The 15,812-nt window shown below is 38.7% G+C and overlaps 1 protein-coding gene across 1 annotated transcript in view; it reads left to right on the forward strand.

Moving 5' to 3' along the window:
- Positions 1 to 14,429, forward strand: part of LOC124150612 (solute carrier family 23 member 2-like) — a 31,634-nt gene extending 17,205 nt beyond the window's left edge. The window contains exons 9-11 of the mRNA XM_048388660.1: positions 1,079 to 1,352; positions 2,678 to 2,773; positions 13,918 to 14,429. Of these exons, the coding sequence (XP_048244617.1) occupies positions 1,079 to 1,352; positions 2,678 to 2,773; positions 13,918 to 14,189 (642 nt within the window). The 3' untranslated portion in view covers positions 14,190 to 14,429. The remainder of the gene's footprint in view (positions 1 to 1,078; positions 1,353 to 2,677; positions 2,774 to 13,917) is intronic.
- Positions 14,430 to 15,812: the final 1,383 nt, after the last annotated feature.

Consider the following 15,812-nt stretch of genomic DNA (forward strand, 5'->3'; position numbering starts at 1 on the left):
TGGGAAATCAAAAATGGCTGTTACTGACTGTATACGGTCTCATATTAGGTCAGTCGTTAGTTTTGTTTGGCTTGTTGTTTAACGCCGCACTCAGCAATATTCCAGCTATATGACGGCGGTCTGTAAATAATCGAGTCTGGACCAGACAGTCCAGTGATTGATTTCATGAGCATCGATCCACGCAATTTGGATCGATGACATGCTTCAACCAATTTAGCGACGCTGACCACCCGATCCCGTTAGTCGCCTATTACGACAAGCATAATCGCCTTTAACGGCAAGCATGGGTTGCTGAAGACCTATTCAATCCCGGAACTTCGCGCGTTTATTAGGTCAGTAACAACCATCTTGGATTTGTACTGAAGATATACGGGCTCATGTGGGGTAAGTAGTTCTGCTCTCTGATTGGTCAATCTCACTTTGAGGCATAATAATTTGTTATATGAACAGCTCTGTTAAGGAAACAAACGTTTTAATGCAATCTGTGTTGGCTGACGTTCGTGGAGTAGATATAACATCAATATACTAATGAATTGATACGAACGTTTTACAGATATACATTGATGGAAAGTGTGTGTAATTCTCAACTAAAATGAACAATACCATTATTATAACCAAGAAAAAAGTAGGTAAATGAAAATACCAGAATACAATTTTATAATTACTGACGAGATACTGAGTGAATGTACTTGGTTTTGAAAAGTTATTTCAAAACAGAAGTATGATACAGCAGTTTTTATTCCAAATTTGTTGACGAAAATTCAATATAAATACAAAATTGGTGAAAGTGTTCTCAACTTCCAGTGTATCCAAAATATTCAGACAATTTCAGGGTACTACCGTTCCACCTCTAGATACTTCCAGTGTATTACATCCAAATGAGAAAGGAGTCAAAGACTTTGTCAAACAAATTAGATAGACATTATTAAACACAATGTAGATTGATTTATATCGTAGACAACTACCTCACTGAATATAAACTACTGTTAAGCATTATTCTTATACACGTTTGATGATATATTATAATAGGGAAGGGTTTCGTGTTCAAGAGAATATTCTAGGTTTCATTGTACTTCAGGTTGCCAGTCGTCGAGTGTTCCAAACAGCCGGCTTGTTGCTGGTACTGTGTGGCCTTGTGGGTAAATTTGGAGCTGTCATCACTCTTATACCGGAGCCAATCATCGGGGGGCTAAATGCTGTCCTCCTGGGGATGGTGGCGGCTGTTGGAATCTCCACCCTGCAGTTCACTGATCTCTCGTCCTCAAGAAATCTTACGATACTTGGTCTTTCATTGATGCTGGGGCTTGGAATCCCCCAGTGGATATATGCAAATCCGGACGCGATAAATACAGGTATGCATCAGGTAGACCAGCTGCAGTTAATGAAGGCTGCATATGTTCCTCGGAGACAGGTTCCTTAACAGTGAGGAGATTGGCCGACCATTTAAAATAGTTGACAAAAAGTAAAGGAGGAACGCGTCATATTTTTTTCTACTCATCTGGACGCACAACAGACAAACACATCTGGACACACATTGAAGCCGACTCTTTAATACGATGTCCATTAACAGGCTGGATAACAGAGTCTGTTTCATATGGCGCGGAAATGTGAAACATTTATTTTATTGGCCATAACAATGACTGATGCACAGTATTTAAAGTGACACGTGAATGCTCGAGTAGACTAAAATCTAGTCTCTGAAATGAACATATCGTACATAAAAAACAGTTGTTTAGTTATCTTAATAAAATATAATAAAAAGGAGCCCAGTGACTCTCTTCATTTTCATACTGCAGTGATCTAGACTTGCCAAACATTATAGACTTGCATGGGCTGTATTTGATATATATTTGTATCAGGGTCTGTAAGACAGACTAATGCTCGAGAAGCATCTCCTTTTCTCAGCCGAAGTACGATTAGCTACATTTCTTAACCAGGTTGTGTCACAGCCTTACGAGTTTTTCATGCCCTAGATCGTATACATATTTTAAAGTACTATTGTTTGTTTTCGAAATGACAAGAAATCTACCAAATATGTTATACAAAATTCAGTATTAGTTATTGGCAGAGATATTGATGCAGATTACATTTAGTAGATGGTACTCAAAACCAATTTCGTGGCCCTTCAACATACATGACATATGTCCATCACTGTTAGGATATGTACTTGACAATGATATGAATTTTTGGACATTTAGATTTCAAACAAGGGCACTTACTTGACTTTACTTGCCATATTCAGGTGCTTCCATATTACGATTAATGTAGACGAGTAAGAAAACTTACAATACCAGCACTTTTATCAATGGCAAGGCAGTGTATAGATCTTTTGGATATGTTGACTTTAGATACTGTTGGAACGACAATCAACTCGAGTTGCATGTTATACAATTTGGTTACACTGTGTGAAGAAATTAGAATGTTGTAACACTTTAAATTTTGATACAATGAAAATTTTTAAAACTGCGACGTCATCACAATGCGGCACTGAGCGGTGTGCAGGCTGACTGACGACCAGGCACCAAGAGTGTTAATCTAAATGAGATTTCGATATCAAAGCTCTTCATGTTTTGAATAATGATACACAATTTAAGAAGCAATGTCTTTTCGATGTTACTCCATTGTAATTACTGTCTATTATAAATACTAATAATCAGACGGTATATTTGTTTTTAAGGCAATACAGAGTTGGATCAGGTTATCAATGTTCTCCTGGGCACCGCCATGTTTGTTGGCGGATTTATTGGCTGTTTTCTCGACAACATTGTACCAGGTGAGTCGGGATAGAATCAATGCAGTGAACATTAGTATGGGGTCCATGTCAGGTCGAATCGGAAGGCTAAAGTCTGATTGTGACTATGCAATGATGCATGTTGACATACAGGTAAGGCATACATGTACCTCCTGAATAAACCGACGGTTTTAGATGCTGCAACTCGAGGTGCAGAGTTGTGTCCCTTTAGATGCTGCAACTCGAGGTGCAGAGTTGTGTCCCTTAGCTGCCAGGATCCGCTGGTACCGGTGCTGGGTCCCAGTTTCACCCTCATGCTGATCCCGTCTGCCAAACATTTCACGAATGTGATGAACTTTTTAGACCTACGCAATTTGGATGTGTCTTCAGAGTGACAAAACACTCTCCAAAAGACTGTATGGCAAGAGGAATGACTTAAAACTTGACAATAGTCAACTTTCCCTTCATGTCGAGCACTATTTCAACAGTTCCAGCATTTGATGTTTACATTTCACAACTTTTGAGAAACAATCGGGCATAATCTTCCTACCGAGATTTCAATGAGCGTCATACGACTCTTGCTCAGAAGCTGTTTGATCAAACATTCAAGGCCTCAGTGAAGCATCAGTGACCAAAATGATGTCCGATGCAATTCTCTATTTTGACTTGTACCATATATTCCCCCGTTGTGTAAGGTGAACTGACTTGCCTTTGCATGTGTTTGTGACGGGTGCCTCCGCTGGGGCAGGATACGCTCACCTTTTATCGAATGTATCATCACTATTTGATAGTGATTCATAAACACATGCTCATGATGTAGTCGGAATCGAGCTATCGATCTGCTTTATGCAGAGATTTCTATCGTATATGGAAAGGGTTTTGTCGCTTTAATCCCATATTGACCAGGGTACCCCACGTGCTACAACTGGGATCATGTTGGTATATGTAATCTTTATATAGTCACTTTATATTGACAGACATTGGTGTACGGAAACTTTGTATAATTAATGTAGTATGGGTATCACTTCATGTGTGACAGACCGCCTCCGTGGTCTAGTGGTAGAGCGTCCGCCCGGAGAGCGGAAGGTTCGGGGTTCGATCCCCGGCCGCGTCATACCAAAAGACGTTAAAAGGTGGTACTTGTTGTTACCCTGTCTAGCGCTCGGCATTAAGGGGCTAAAACAAGGACTGGTCGGCTCGGGATCAGTATACTGCGTCTTGGTGGGGTATTCATGTTAAACTGCGGCATGGTATCTCAGTGAGCTAGCACTTTAATTCGGCATCAGTCCGGACTAGTACAAGCAGCCACACACACGTGTATGCACGTCGCTATCACAGCAAAAAAAATGCAGTTTCCGGTATCCGGATACCTGCCGGATACCACCGGACACTTACCCAAAACGCGTCCGGGTATCCGGTGGCAGATACCTTGCCCGATACCAGATCCGTGGTATCCGGCATGGACACCTCACCTGAAAGTATGCCACCTGGAATCCGGGTATCCGGCACCGGATACCTCACCGGATACCTCAATCTGGGTGTCCAAGGATCCGCACCGGATACCAAGAATCCGGCACCGGATACCTCATTCTGAGTTTCCAAAAACATGTAACAATTTGGGGGTGCATTTTGTTCAATTAAGTGTGAAACACCTAAATATATATTGGAAACTAACCATGAAAATTGAACATTGCTGAAGGTATCCGGCAGGTATCCGGCAGGTATCCGGATGCAATTTTTCGAGATGTCTTATTTCTGGTAAATAATGTTAGCCTGGGCATATCAGATAGCTGTAGTAATATTCTGTGTCATTTTAGTTGTAAATATCCCCTTAAAGTTGAGATCTATGGCCATGTACTTTTGGAGAAGACAATTTTTTTCAATTTCATCTATAATTCTTTTTAGATGTTAAGCTGTTTAATGAACAAACATCAGTTCTAATACATGTATGATGATATCCTTAAATTTCATGTTCAGACTTCCAGATTATTCTGAGTGAAAGTATAAACTCAGCGACTGTGTGCTCACTTGGGCCTTTGGTCCTAGTGAGATGATAATATGATTATTTGTAAAGGTACAAGTACTTGTTATGAGCATACCAGCTTCATTTAAGTTTGAAACACAATATGCCTCACTCTGAGGGTGACATGTACCAGATTTCATCACACTACAGAGAGCTGTTCCTCAGTTACTGTGAACATTTTTACTGAAAGACATTGAAAGCTAATTTGACCTTCAATATCAGTTGCGACTATTTCAAAAACAATTGTAAAGTGCTTCATTCAGTGTAATATTGACAAACATATGACAATGATATACAACTATGTGTATAAGAGTTATTTAGACTTCTGCGGGAAAAGGCACATTAGAGAACAAGAGTCATCAGAAAGATGACATATCCCCCCGGCAGCTGTCTGTAAAGTAACCACTAGTGCATTTCTGTATGTAATGAGTCAACAGTTGAATGTTCTTTCAGAAGCATACATTGTTTACCCACAAAAGATCCACCATGGTCGCATCCATATGAATGCCAAGTTTCGATCAAATACATTGAATGTTTTTCGAATTCTGCCCCAGAAATGAACCTCATCCCCAATTGAGTCTATGTCCAACTTGATTCCATTAAAAAAAAAAAAAAAAAAAAATTAGAAAAATCCCAAAATTTGAAAGGCACCACTTCAGTATGTGCATGATAGCTTTGCCAAGTTTCGATCAAATACACTGAATGGTTTTCGAATTCTGCCCCGGAAACGAACCCCATCCCCAATTGAGTCTATGTCCAACTTCATTCCATAAAAATTTAAAAAAATAAAAATTAGAAAAATCCCAAAATATCAAAAGGCACCACTTCAGTATGTGCCTGATAAGAGTTGCCAAGTTTCGATCAAATACACTGAATGGTTTGGGAATCGGACAGACGGACAGACAGGCTGATCACTATATCCCCCGTATTATATGCCGGGGGATAAAAAGTAAGTGTATGACCTGTTGCCAACTTCTATCCCTGCCCTAAGGAAGAGTTTGGCCATTAACAATTTTTTTGTCTGGCTGTGACATTGACCTTTGACATAGCAGATCAATGTGTTATTCCAAAGATGTCCAAGCAATGCATGGTTTTATACGATAACTGTGGCTATCAAACTGAGGCAAAATATTGGAAAATCCCCATTTACACAGCTGGCTAAAGAAACAAACAACAAACAAATTATCAATTTCTTTTATTTATATGCATATATCACACATTGAACAGTGTTCATATAATGGTTCCTGATGCAGTATGCACTTTCCTCCTATTCTTCAATACTCATAACAGAGCGGGATAACTGTTCGCTTGAAAGCATCAGCAGACCATGCTCACCAGTTCAGAGTTACTTGCCCTCAAACATCCTTTTCCTTCTATATTGCCATGGAAAAACAGGAACCAGGATGAGGGGAGGCCAGATGGGCTCTATCCCTGTTGCATTGTGTTAGTAGAATTGTGAACATTCTATTTGGTGTTTGGGTCCACATTTATAGACAAGTAGTCGCAAACATCATTCCTTTCAAGTGATTACCACATGGCCAAAGACAATAATTTCTTCAACGTCCTTGAAGGATCCCACTCCGACTTGGCATTGGTTGGTCTTCTCCCATTTGCCTGACCACCCTTTGTGAGTGTGTCCCAGTGTCAATTGGCATATAACTTCTCGGTAGGCTCCCATTGAAATAACAGGACTCTCCTCATCGCTGTCTGACAATCACTTCGGATATCTGGAAGGGCCCTTCCAGACTGTCAACCTGTCACCCGGGTATCTCAAGCTGGACTTCAGTTTCTGCAAAATTATGTATAAAGATTGTAGCAAAAGAAAAGAATTGTTGCAACATGTACTTACAGATAAAAGGCAGCAAATTCACTTAATTTATCATCTTTGAGTTTTGTTATATACCAAACATTTGAGATATATATTGTTCCATGCTGATGAGTTGAAACAATCATTAACTGACATCTCTTAAAAATGTTCCTAGCAACCTATGCTTGCCATACAAGCCAAAGTAATAGATGAGGTAGCAAGTGGGCTCATTGAAAGCTCGTAATCGTACCCAATAACATGGGATGTTGTCCATAACAGTCATCATCGGTGCGTCTGGATCGAGCTCATAACATTAATCTCTGGTTTGTCTAGTTGAGATTTGAGATTTGATTAATTTATAATCCTTGTCATTTAGCCGAACTATTGCTGGATGTGGTGTTAAATGAGTGAATTGGGTTTAACGCCTCTTTGAACAGTATTCCAGTTATATCATGGCATGTAAGCTTGATGTGGGAAGAAAGCCCGAAGTGATGCAGGTCTTACATGTTTACCACTTTGATGAAACCCACAAGCAAGTGTATGATGCTACCCTCGATTCAAACCCACGACCACCGGTTTCTGTCAAGCCCAAGAGATGCAACTATGCACAGCAAGTTGTAGTGCCTTTGATAATTAGGCCATCCATGCCAACAGGTGATAAAGAACAAGCAAACTGAAGAAATATTTGCAGAATAGCTACATGAACATGATGAACCAAACAGAATAATTTCAAATATTTACCACTCACTGCTACTCTTCTCTTGTTCCTCATTGCTTCCCTTTTTCCATTGATGCTGTGCAGATGACTGACTCATTCATTCATCCAGACATTCTGCAAACATAAGTAGCATTCACATTAGAGAAATGTCCAAACTGTACATGCTGTACATTGTATTCAATTGAAAAGGCCCCAGTTGAGTTTCCAACTTAGAACTGTCCTTATTAAAATATTTCATCCCAAACATTCAGAGATAAAACATAACCCCATATTTAACAACTGTCAAACAATTATTTGACAACAAAGCCAGGGTCATTCAACATACACTTTACATAAGGAATCACTTGTTGCAAAAAAGATCCTCGCCAAGGTCAGAGTCATTCCATGAAATATTGAATGATTAAGTTATGAAGCTTATACAAAACAAGGACATAACAGTGTAATTATAACAATATCCTAAGCGTAAAAAAATAAAGTCTTTGGTGGCCATTATTGTAAATTATAATCTGTATTAGCATCCCACGAAAGTTAAGAGTTAATAATCGTTCCTAGATCTTGGTACTTTTCTTCATTATCCATAAAAAAGCGGATTTAATTTGGATCATCTTGTTTTGACCACAAATCCATTACGCCTCTTATGCTAACAAACAGTTGACCATAATACTAAAAAAAGGACCCTTGGCGTTTACGGTAAAGTATGTAGAGCAGGAAAATATCTACATCAATCCGTTCCATAAGATCTCTGCACAGAAATCATAAGGCCTCGAAGCCCTGCTACGTACCTGGCAATGCCAATCGCCTTTCCAAATACTGTTGACTTCCGCGTTGTGGATGGCTGAGAGGAACTTCGGCCGGCATTTCCGTGGTGGAGGTGAATGAGAACAATGTATCGATACACGAGGTAAGCTTATCGTAATCAAGAATCACAGTGTATATCGATACACGAGGTTTGTTTACATCCATGTTCTAAAATGGCGCCCTGGGCCCCGTTCCACAAAGCGATCTTAGGGCTAAGTTGATTGTAACTCACTAAGTACGCGATCTTAAATTTTTGTTACGATCGGCCGCCCGTTCCACAAAGCAATCTTAACTAAGAGAGTTGTAAGTTAAGATCAAAATGCTAAGTTGCTCCGGACCAACTTAGGACCGCTAAAATCGATCTTAAATATTGTACCATAACAACAAAGATGGCGTATGTTGACTTATTATTATATCAGATAACATTCTGACAGTCCACAGCTCACTTACTTGTTAGCGATGTCCTCCCATATGCTGCCTTTCAGCTTACAGGTGACGGTAGAGCTGAATGAGGAATTCAGTGTCGTGTGGTGAACAGCCACCTCATCAACAAGGACAGCGATCTCGCTTGCTGAAAAATTGCTGCGACGAACGTGTTTGACGCCGACAGAGGTCTGCGATTCGGCCATATTTCGACAATGCGTCGTCTGCTAAACATGACCAAGGGAGGCCACTCTTAGGGAAACTTTCGTATCTTCATGGCTGAAGATTCCGATCTTTGTAAGATCGGCTACTTAAGAACTTGTAAAGTTACAATCGCCCTAAGATAGCTTTGTGGAACGGGCGTAAACTTTAGCTAAGACGATTTTATAATCGACGTAAGTCTCTAAGATTGATTGTAGTTACGATCGCTTTGTGGAACGGGACCCTGGACCGTAGGGGAATATGGGTAAAATGGCTTGTTCCGGGTTAACACTAAGCTGGGCCCCGTCTCTAATATCACATTATTGTTTGGCGCAAGTTGACGAAGCGCATAGGGAGCCGGGAACCAGGTTAACACGACAAAAGCTGGTCCCCGGCTCTCTATGCGCGTCGTCAACTTGCGCCAAGTTATATTAGAGACGAGGCCCAGCTTATACACTGAACACGATCGGTCATTTCGTCAAAACTGGCCAAATATTGAGATTACAGCTGAGGTCATGCTGGCAGCTGAAGTGACACATTAAGGTAAGGAATATGTGAATATTACAATGATCACGTATTAAAGTAATTTACCACATGTAAGCCTGTCACATGTGACACATTAACTTTTATAGCCAACATGTAAGTAAATGTATAATTATATTTTTATATGACAAGTAGCCTGTCTATCATATGTTAGTATTTGCTTATGTATATAATGTAGAAATATGTTTACTTTAACTGGATAATTTGTATGCTAATGTGACTCACTGTCTTATTTCATATACTCCCTGTACTCTGTGAGAATGATTAATAGCCTCAACATATTTTTCCAGATGTGAAGAATCAAGAACAGCTTTAATAACAGGGAAGTTTTGCATCAGAGATCATCGTGAAGTGGAAGAAAAGACATTTTAAGGGTATGAACATTTTCACTTGAACTAGTTGAACAATAACCATGATGACAACTTTATCATGGGGGAATTTTTGGTGGTGGGGTAGCCTAGCGGTTGAAGCGTTCACTCTTCGTGCTGAAGACCCAGGTTTGATTCCTGCCACATAGCTGCGATATTGCTGAGTGTGGCGTTAAACATCAAACAAAGCTAACAGCCGCATACTTACTCACGTGGGGATTCCAGGTTGAAGTTAGTCCCCATAAACATGATCAACCTATGCTAGTTGTGACAGATAACTTAATGGATCGGGTGATCAGGCTCCCTGACTTGTTGATCCATGTCATTGTATCCCAATTGTGTGGATCGATGCTCATGATGTCAATCACTGGATAGACTGGTCCAGACTTGATTATTTACAGACCGCCGTCATATAGCTGGAATATGGCTGAGTGCAGAGTTAAACAACAAACACCAACATGATTCTACAACATGCTCTTGTGGATACCATTTTGAAGATCCTACACATAACTTCTTTTCGGGTCTTAACTATTGCAATATGTTCTACATGTGTTTTAAACATATATTTTTTTTATAGTGAACTGGATTTGCAAACAAGCCGATGGCTTATCTAAATGATGCTGAAATACAAAATAAGTATTAATAAAATACTAATTCTATACTATTGCAAACTATCAGTTGAGCAATAATGTAATCATCTGATTATAAGTAGATAATGAAGGAGAAGTCCATATTGATTAAATGTACCAGATTCTGAGATAAATGCACGTATTGATTGATTTATTTCAATGTTTTCCTGTACATAATTTTCAACAATTCCATATAAAGCTTTCTTATATCATATCCATGCTGTATCATAATACCTATTATTTCTAATAATAGCATAATTTGGACACACAAATAAGTAATGAATGGTATTTTTATATCAGGTGCCACACATGCGGGATAGGTCATTTGACATGAATCAGTTTTATGTGAATTTAAATCACTACAAGCTGATCTGAGTCATGAAAGGATATGCCTTCGATTCTGTGAAAATGGAAATGCTAAAACATCTCCCAATATTAACCATGCTATTACAGAATCTGTTCACTTGTTTTTGTATGTAAAATATTTTTGAAAGATTACATCCATCTAATGATTGTTTGTATGTGTGATATGCCAGTAGAGGTATATGTGTACAAGCATGTGCATACACATAAAAAAAATTATGTTTGTTTGGCTAGGTACCAGTATATGAATAGGTTGTTTAGTGCGACTTGTATATAAGCATCATCATAGTTTCAACAGACAGTTTATGTATATCAAATGTTAAATGTCTTTGTAGGGAGAATTGCATATCAAAACTGTCATTATTTTATTACTTATGAGTAGAACTTTTTAAGTATCTGGCATGATACATTTCCTTGGTCCACAGACACATGTTACCAGTAAACTGGCTTGATAAGTAGCATAACAGTCAGTGTGGTTGGAAACTAATTAAGCCGTCACTACTCAATTAAGTAATTAACAGACAATTGCAAGTGATAATACCCACCTGACACTAATTGCCCTGTTAATCCCTAATCCACCATGAGTTGACATTGAGCTCATCTTGCTAATGAGCTGTTGTGAGCGTAACGTGATGATAAACATCAAAGGTGGGGCAGGCTTTGATCAAGTGTTCTGTAGAAGAGATTATGTCACTTGTTTAATGTTTATTTAGGATTAGCTACATCCCTTGATGCGACCAAGACCATACTTGAGGTTATCAGACAGTTTGTCTGGATACAGCCTGATGTCTCAACTGTACTTATTGGATTCTGCCTTGTAGCAAACTATGTGTGTGACAAGGACTTTGACCACTCTGTGCAGATGCATAACAATGCATAATGAACTTGGGGTATGATTCAATTATGTCACACAAGTCAAAGATAGGTTCCAATGTATTTAGAAACAGACGATAGATGCAATACTGTGTAACTTTATAACAATCAAATGATTTACAATTACCCTTGAAAAGTTCCAAAACCAAATAGAACTACTTAAATTATGATTACACTTGACCAATATATTTGGCAGTTTTTGCCGTTATTGTTAATCTGAATTAAAGATAGGATAAATGATAAAAATATGATAATGCATATCACACACAAGTGTGTATTATACGCAAATAAATAAGTCTTGTATACATTGATTAATTGGAAAGGGTCCTAATTGGGATTGTTCACTAGCCAATATATTAGCAAATATTCCCATGGGCGCTTATTACAGCGAGGCGCTTATTACGTCAAATACTTTAGTTCTGTTTTTATGTATAAGAACCTATTTTATGCAATTTGCATTGCCTTGTTTACCTTTCCTTATGTTTTGATGTAATGCAAACATTTGAGAAAAATTCAGGTGAGCCTGCCTTATGGCACTACAGGAATTGTTTTCAGAAGATCAATTACAATTTTGTATTTTCTGTACAATTTACTGTTTGCTATGGCTTTTTTACATTGGTTAACATGGTTTGGTTAACAGTTGCTTGATAAATTGTCATTACCTTACTCATTGAGAAACCAAATTTTTACCCTTTGTCAATATATGTGTGTTTCTTATATTTTTAATAACAAGCTTTTATAGATGTTATAAATTGTTTCAGGCACCTGGATTTCACAGTGACACCAGATCAGACAAGTCATACAAAGGACTCTCCGGATGATGAATAATCCTCCCCAGAACAACTAACAGGTTCACCTCAGAAAGTGATGATTCTGAATGAATAATGCCACATCAGTGTGATTCTGTAGGTTGTTTTATTACGACATTAATCAAGTCTAAAGGAATCAATACCACAGCAGTGAGACTGTTTATGTGGTGTACACTGACGCTGACTATACAAATCTGAATGACTTTTGTGGTTTACTGCACAAACATAATTGACTTTAGATATTCTTCTACCTTGAAATTCTTCTGAGATTTGACTAATTTGTTTATTTAGAAAATGGCATTGAAGCATCGGTTTCTGTTTTTGAATGTTCTTGCAAACACCTCTGGTTACTGAACCAATGAAATGTCATAAAATCAATAAATATGATTTTTTATCTTAACAATTTTTTTGTTTTGCTTCTTTAAAGAAATATGATATTGATCATTCATAACATAGGTGCTAACATATATCAAATATACTAATGCCCTGAATGTTTTCCTACAATTAATACAGCTCACTGAACGAAGTTTTTAGTTCCATGTCAGTAGAAAAGTTACATTGATATTTTTATGTACCAGTACTTTATTAGGTGTTTTCTGTGGATGCCATTAGTCTTATGCACCCATTTGGGTTAATGATATTCTGTTTCGAACTTCAATGAAACTCGTCTGTCAAGATGTAACAAGTATTGATACAGTTCCAAAATAAACTTTTAATCTCACCAGGAACAAAGGCCCAAGTGAGCACATAGCCAATGACTTTCATTTTTTTGTCAGAGTGAGTATGGTGTCATGCCACTTTATGAGCAAAATTCAAACAATATTATGATGGGTGACACCAAGCAATGTACCGATGTGGTGAATCGAATGCTTCAACCACTAGGCTAAAACAAACTGGGAATATGAAGATGATATGTAAGGATACCATCATACCAGGACTGAATGCTTTTCATTTAATACGCTGAACATCTAAATTGAAATATATATGAACTTGAAAAATGTTTTCACCAAAAGTACATGCCCATAGATCTCAACTTCAAGGGGCTATTTACAACTAAAATAACACAGAATATTACTACAGCTATCTGCTATGCCCAGGCTAACATTATTTGTTAGGAGAAAGACATCTCGAAAAATTGCATCCGGATACCTGCCGGATACCTGCCGGATACCTTCAGCAATGTTCAATTTTCATGGTTAGTTTCCAATATATTTTTAGGTGTTTCACACTTAATTGAACAAAATGCACCCCCCAAATTGTGACATGTTTTTGGAAACTCGGAATGAGGTATCCGGTGCCGGATCCCTGGACACCCAGATTGAGGTATCCGGTGAGGTATCCGGTGCCGGATAACCGGATTCCAGGTGACATACTTTCCGGTGAGGTGTCCATGCCGGATACCACAGATCTGGTATCCGGCAAGGTATCTGCCACCGGATACCCGGACACGTTTTGGGTAAGTGTCCGGTGGTATCCGGCAGGTATCCGGATACCGGAAACTGCATTTTTTTTGCTGTGTATATAAGTGCAATAATCTTTGACGCGACGTTAAACCCCATTTCACCTCACCTCATGTGATGGTTTTAGTGTGTTGTCGTGTCTTTGAACAGTGCTGTAATCTTTCTTTACAGGAACCTTGGAAGAACGAGGGCTGACTAAATGGCGACAGAAGCTTGTTGGAACCAGCGATGGACCATCACATGTGGATCAAATGAAACTATATGACTTTCCTTTCGTCATGAAGTACCTAAGACGGATAGCCTGCTGTGCATACATACCATTTATGCCCACTTTTGATAAGGATATTTGCAAGGCCAAAACCAATGACGATGACCATGAAAATATTGAAAAACAGTCCAACCATGAACCTGTCGAGACTAAGGATGCTGAATGTCGCCTTTGATTATTTGGATCCATTGGACAGACATTCAGCATTTTGGTCTTGACAGTTTCACATTTTACTCATTATCAAACTACCTTCTGTATATGATTTATACATAACTGTATCTCATAATACTATATTTTTTATATTGATATATCAGTTCGTCCAGGCAAACCGTACTTGGAGAGTCACAGTTCAAACAATGAATAATCATCGCAGAAAGTCATAGTGTTTGTGAACTGCAATAAATCAAAAGAGCCGTGTTGTCCTTTTCCCAATGAAAGCTGCTCCAAGATACTGATATCAAATGGATATTTTGTTATAAAGTAAAACTGAAACGAACGGTCACTTAAACTACATTTAATTGTCAGACCATGTGTCACAAGGTCTCTGACAATAATGTGACATTTCGCCTCAATAGAAACATTGTATGCAAAGTTTATATGGGATTGGATATGGGAGATTTAATTTTTCAAGCTTAGTTTTTCGGGTGGTCAGACTCGCTGACTTGGTTGATACATGTCATTGTATCCCATTTGCGTGGATCGATGCTCATGATGTCAGTCACTGGATTGTCTGGTCCAGACAACCAAACAAATAACAATGCGTGAAGCCCATTTCTGGTGTTCCCCGTCGGGGTATTGCTGATATATTGCTCAAAGCGGCGTAAAAGCATACTCCCTCACTCCCTACCTGACTGTTAGAATAGGATGATCCAGGCAGAACAAAACACCTGGTTCTTTAGAACATCTGTATATGTGTACTTTTTCATGATTAAAAGAATATTTATTTCCAATAAGGCAGCGGGATTGGTGAACAGACAAAGCCTGTTTGTACACCGCTCCCTGCAAGAACATTTCACAAGTATTAAAATTAAACTGTACATGAAATAAGAAATTTAGATCTACTGTGTGAAATAATATTAGGATTCAAATATACAAGCTACACTATACATTAAACAAGTGAACAGATTGTATAATGGCAAGGTTAATATCAGTAGATGTTTTAGCATTACCAGATAATACTCGGGTGAGGTGAAATGGGGTTTAACGTCGCGTCCAAGATTATTGCACTTATATAGCGACGTGCATGTACGTGTGTGTGTTTGTGTGGCTGCTTGTACTAGTTATAGTGCTAGCTCACTGAGATACCATGTCGCAGTTTAACATGAATACCCCACTAAGACAAAGTATACTGACTCCGAGCCGATCAGTCCTTGTTTTAGCCCCTTAATGCCAGCGCCAGACAGGGTAACAACAAGTACCATCTTTTAACGTCTTTTGGTATGACGCGGTCGGGGATTGAACCCCGGACCTTGCGCTTTTCGGGCGGACGCTCTACCACTAGACCACGGAGGCGGTCCAGATACTACTGAATCCATCCAAGTAGCTGTACAATAGTTATGACACGAAAAGAAGTAATGTGCAGGGTCCTCATGAAGGCATCACAAGAGCAGGTAGTAAATTCATGAATTTATCTGTGATCTTTTGGTGCATTTAATCGTACATCTTCATGATGCTAACCTGAGGCTAAAAGTGATTAATTTGACAGAAACGGGTCCCACAGTCTAATTGAAAGCTAACTGTTTTAGTATTTTCAGTTGTGGTGATATTTTTAGTTTTAGATTGTTTGTCAGTTGTAATT

The sequence above is a fragment of the Haliotis rufescens genome, unplaced genomic scaffold, assembly GCF_023055435.1.
Source record: "Haliotis rufescens isolate VD_foot unplaced genomic scaffold, xgHalRufe1.0.p SCAF_75, whole genome shotgun sequence".
Lineage (NCBI taxonomy): Eukaryota > Metazoa > Mollusca > Gastropoda > Lepetellida > Haliotidae > Haliotis > Haliotis rufescens.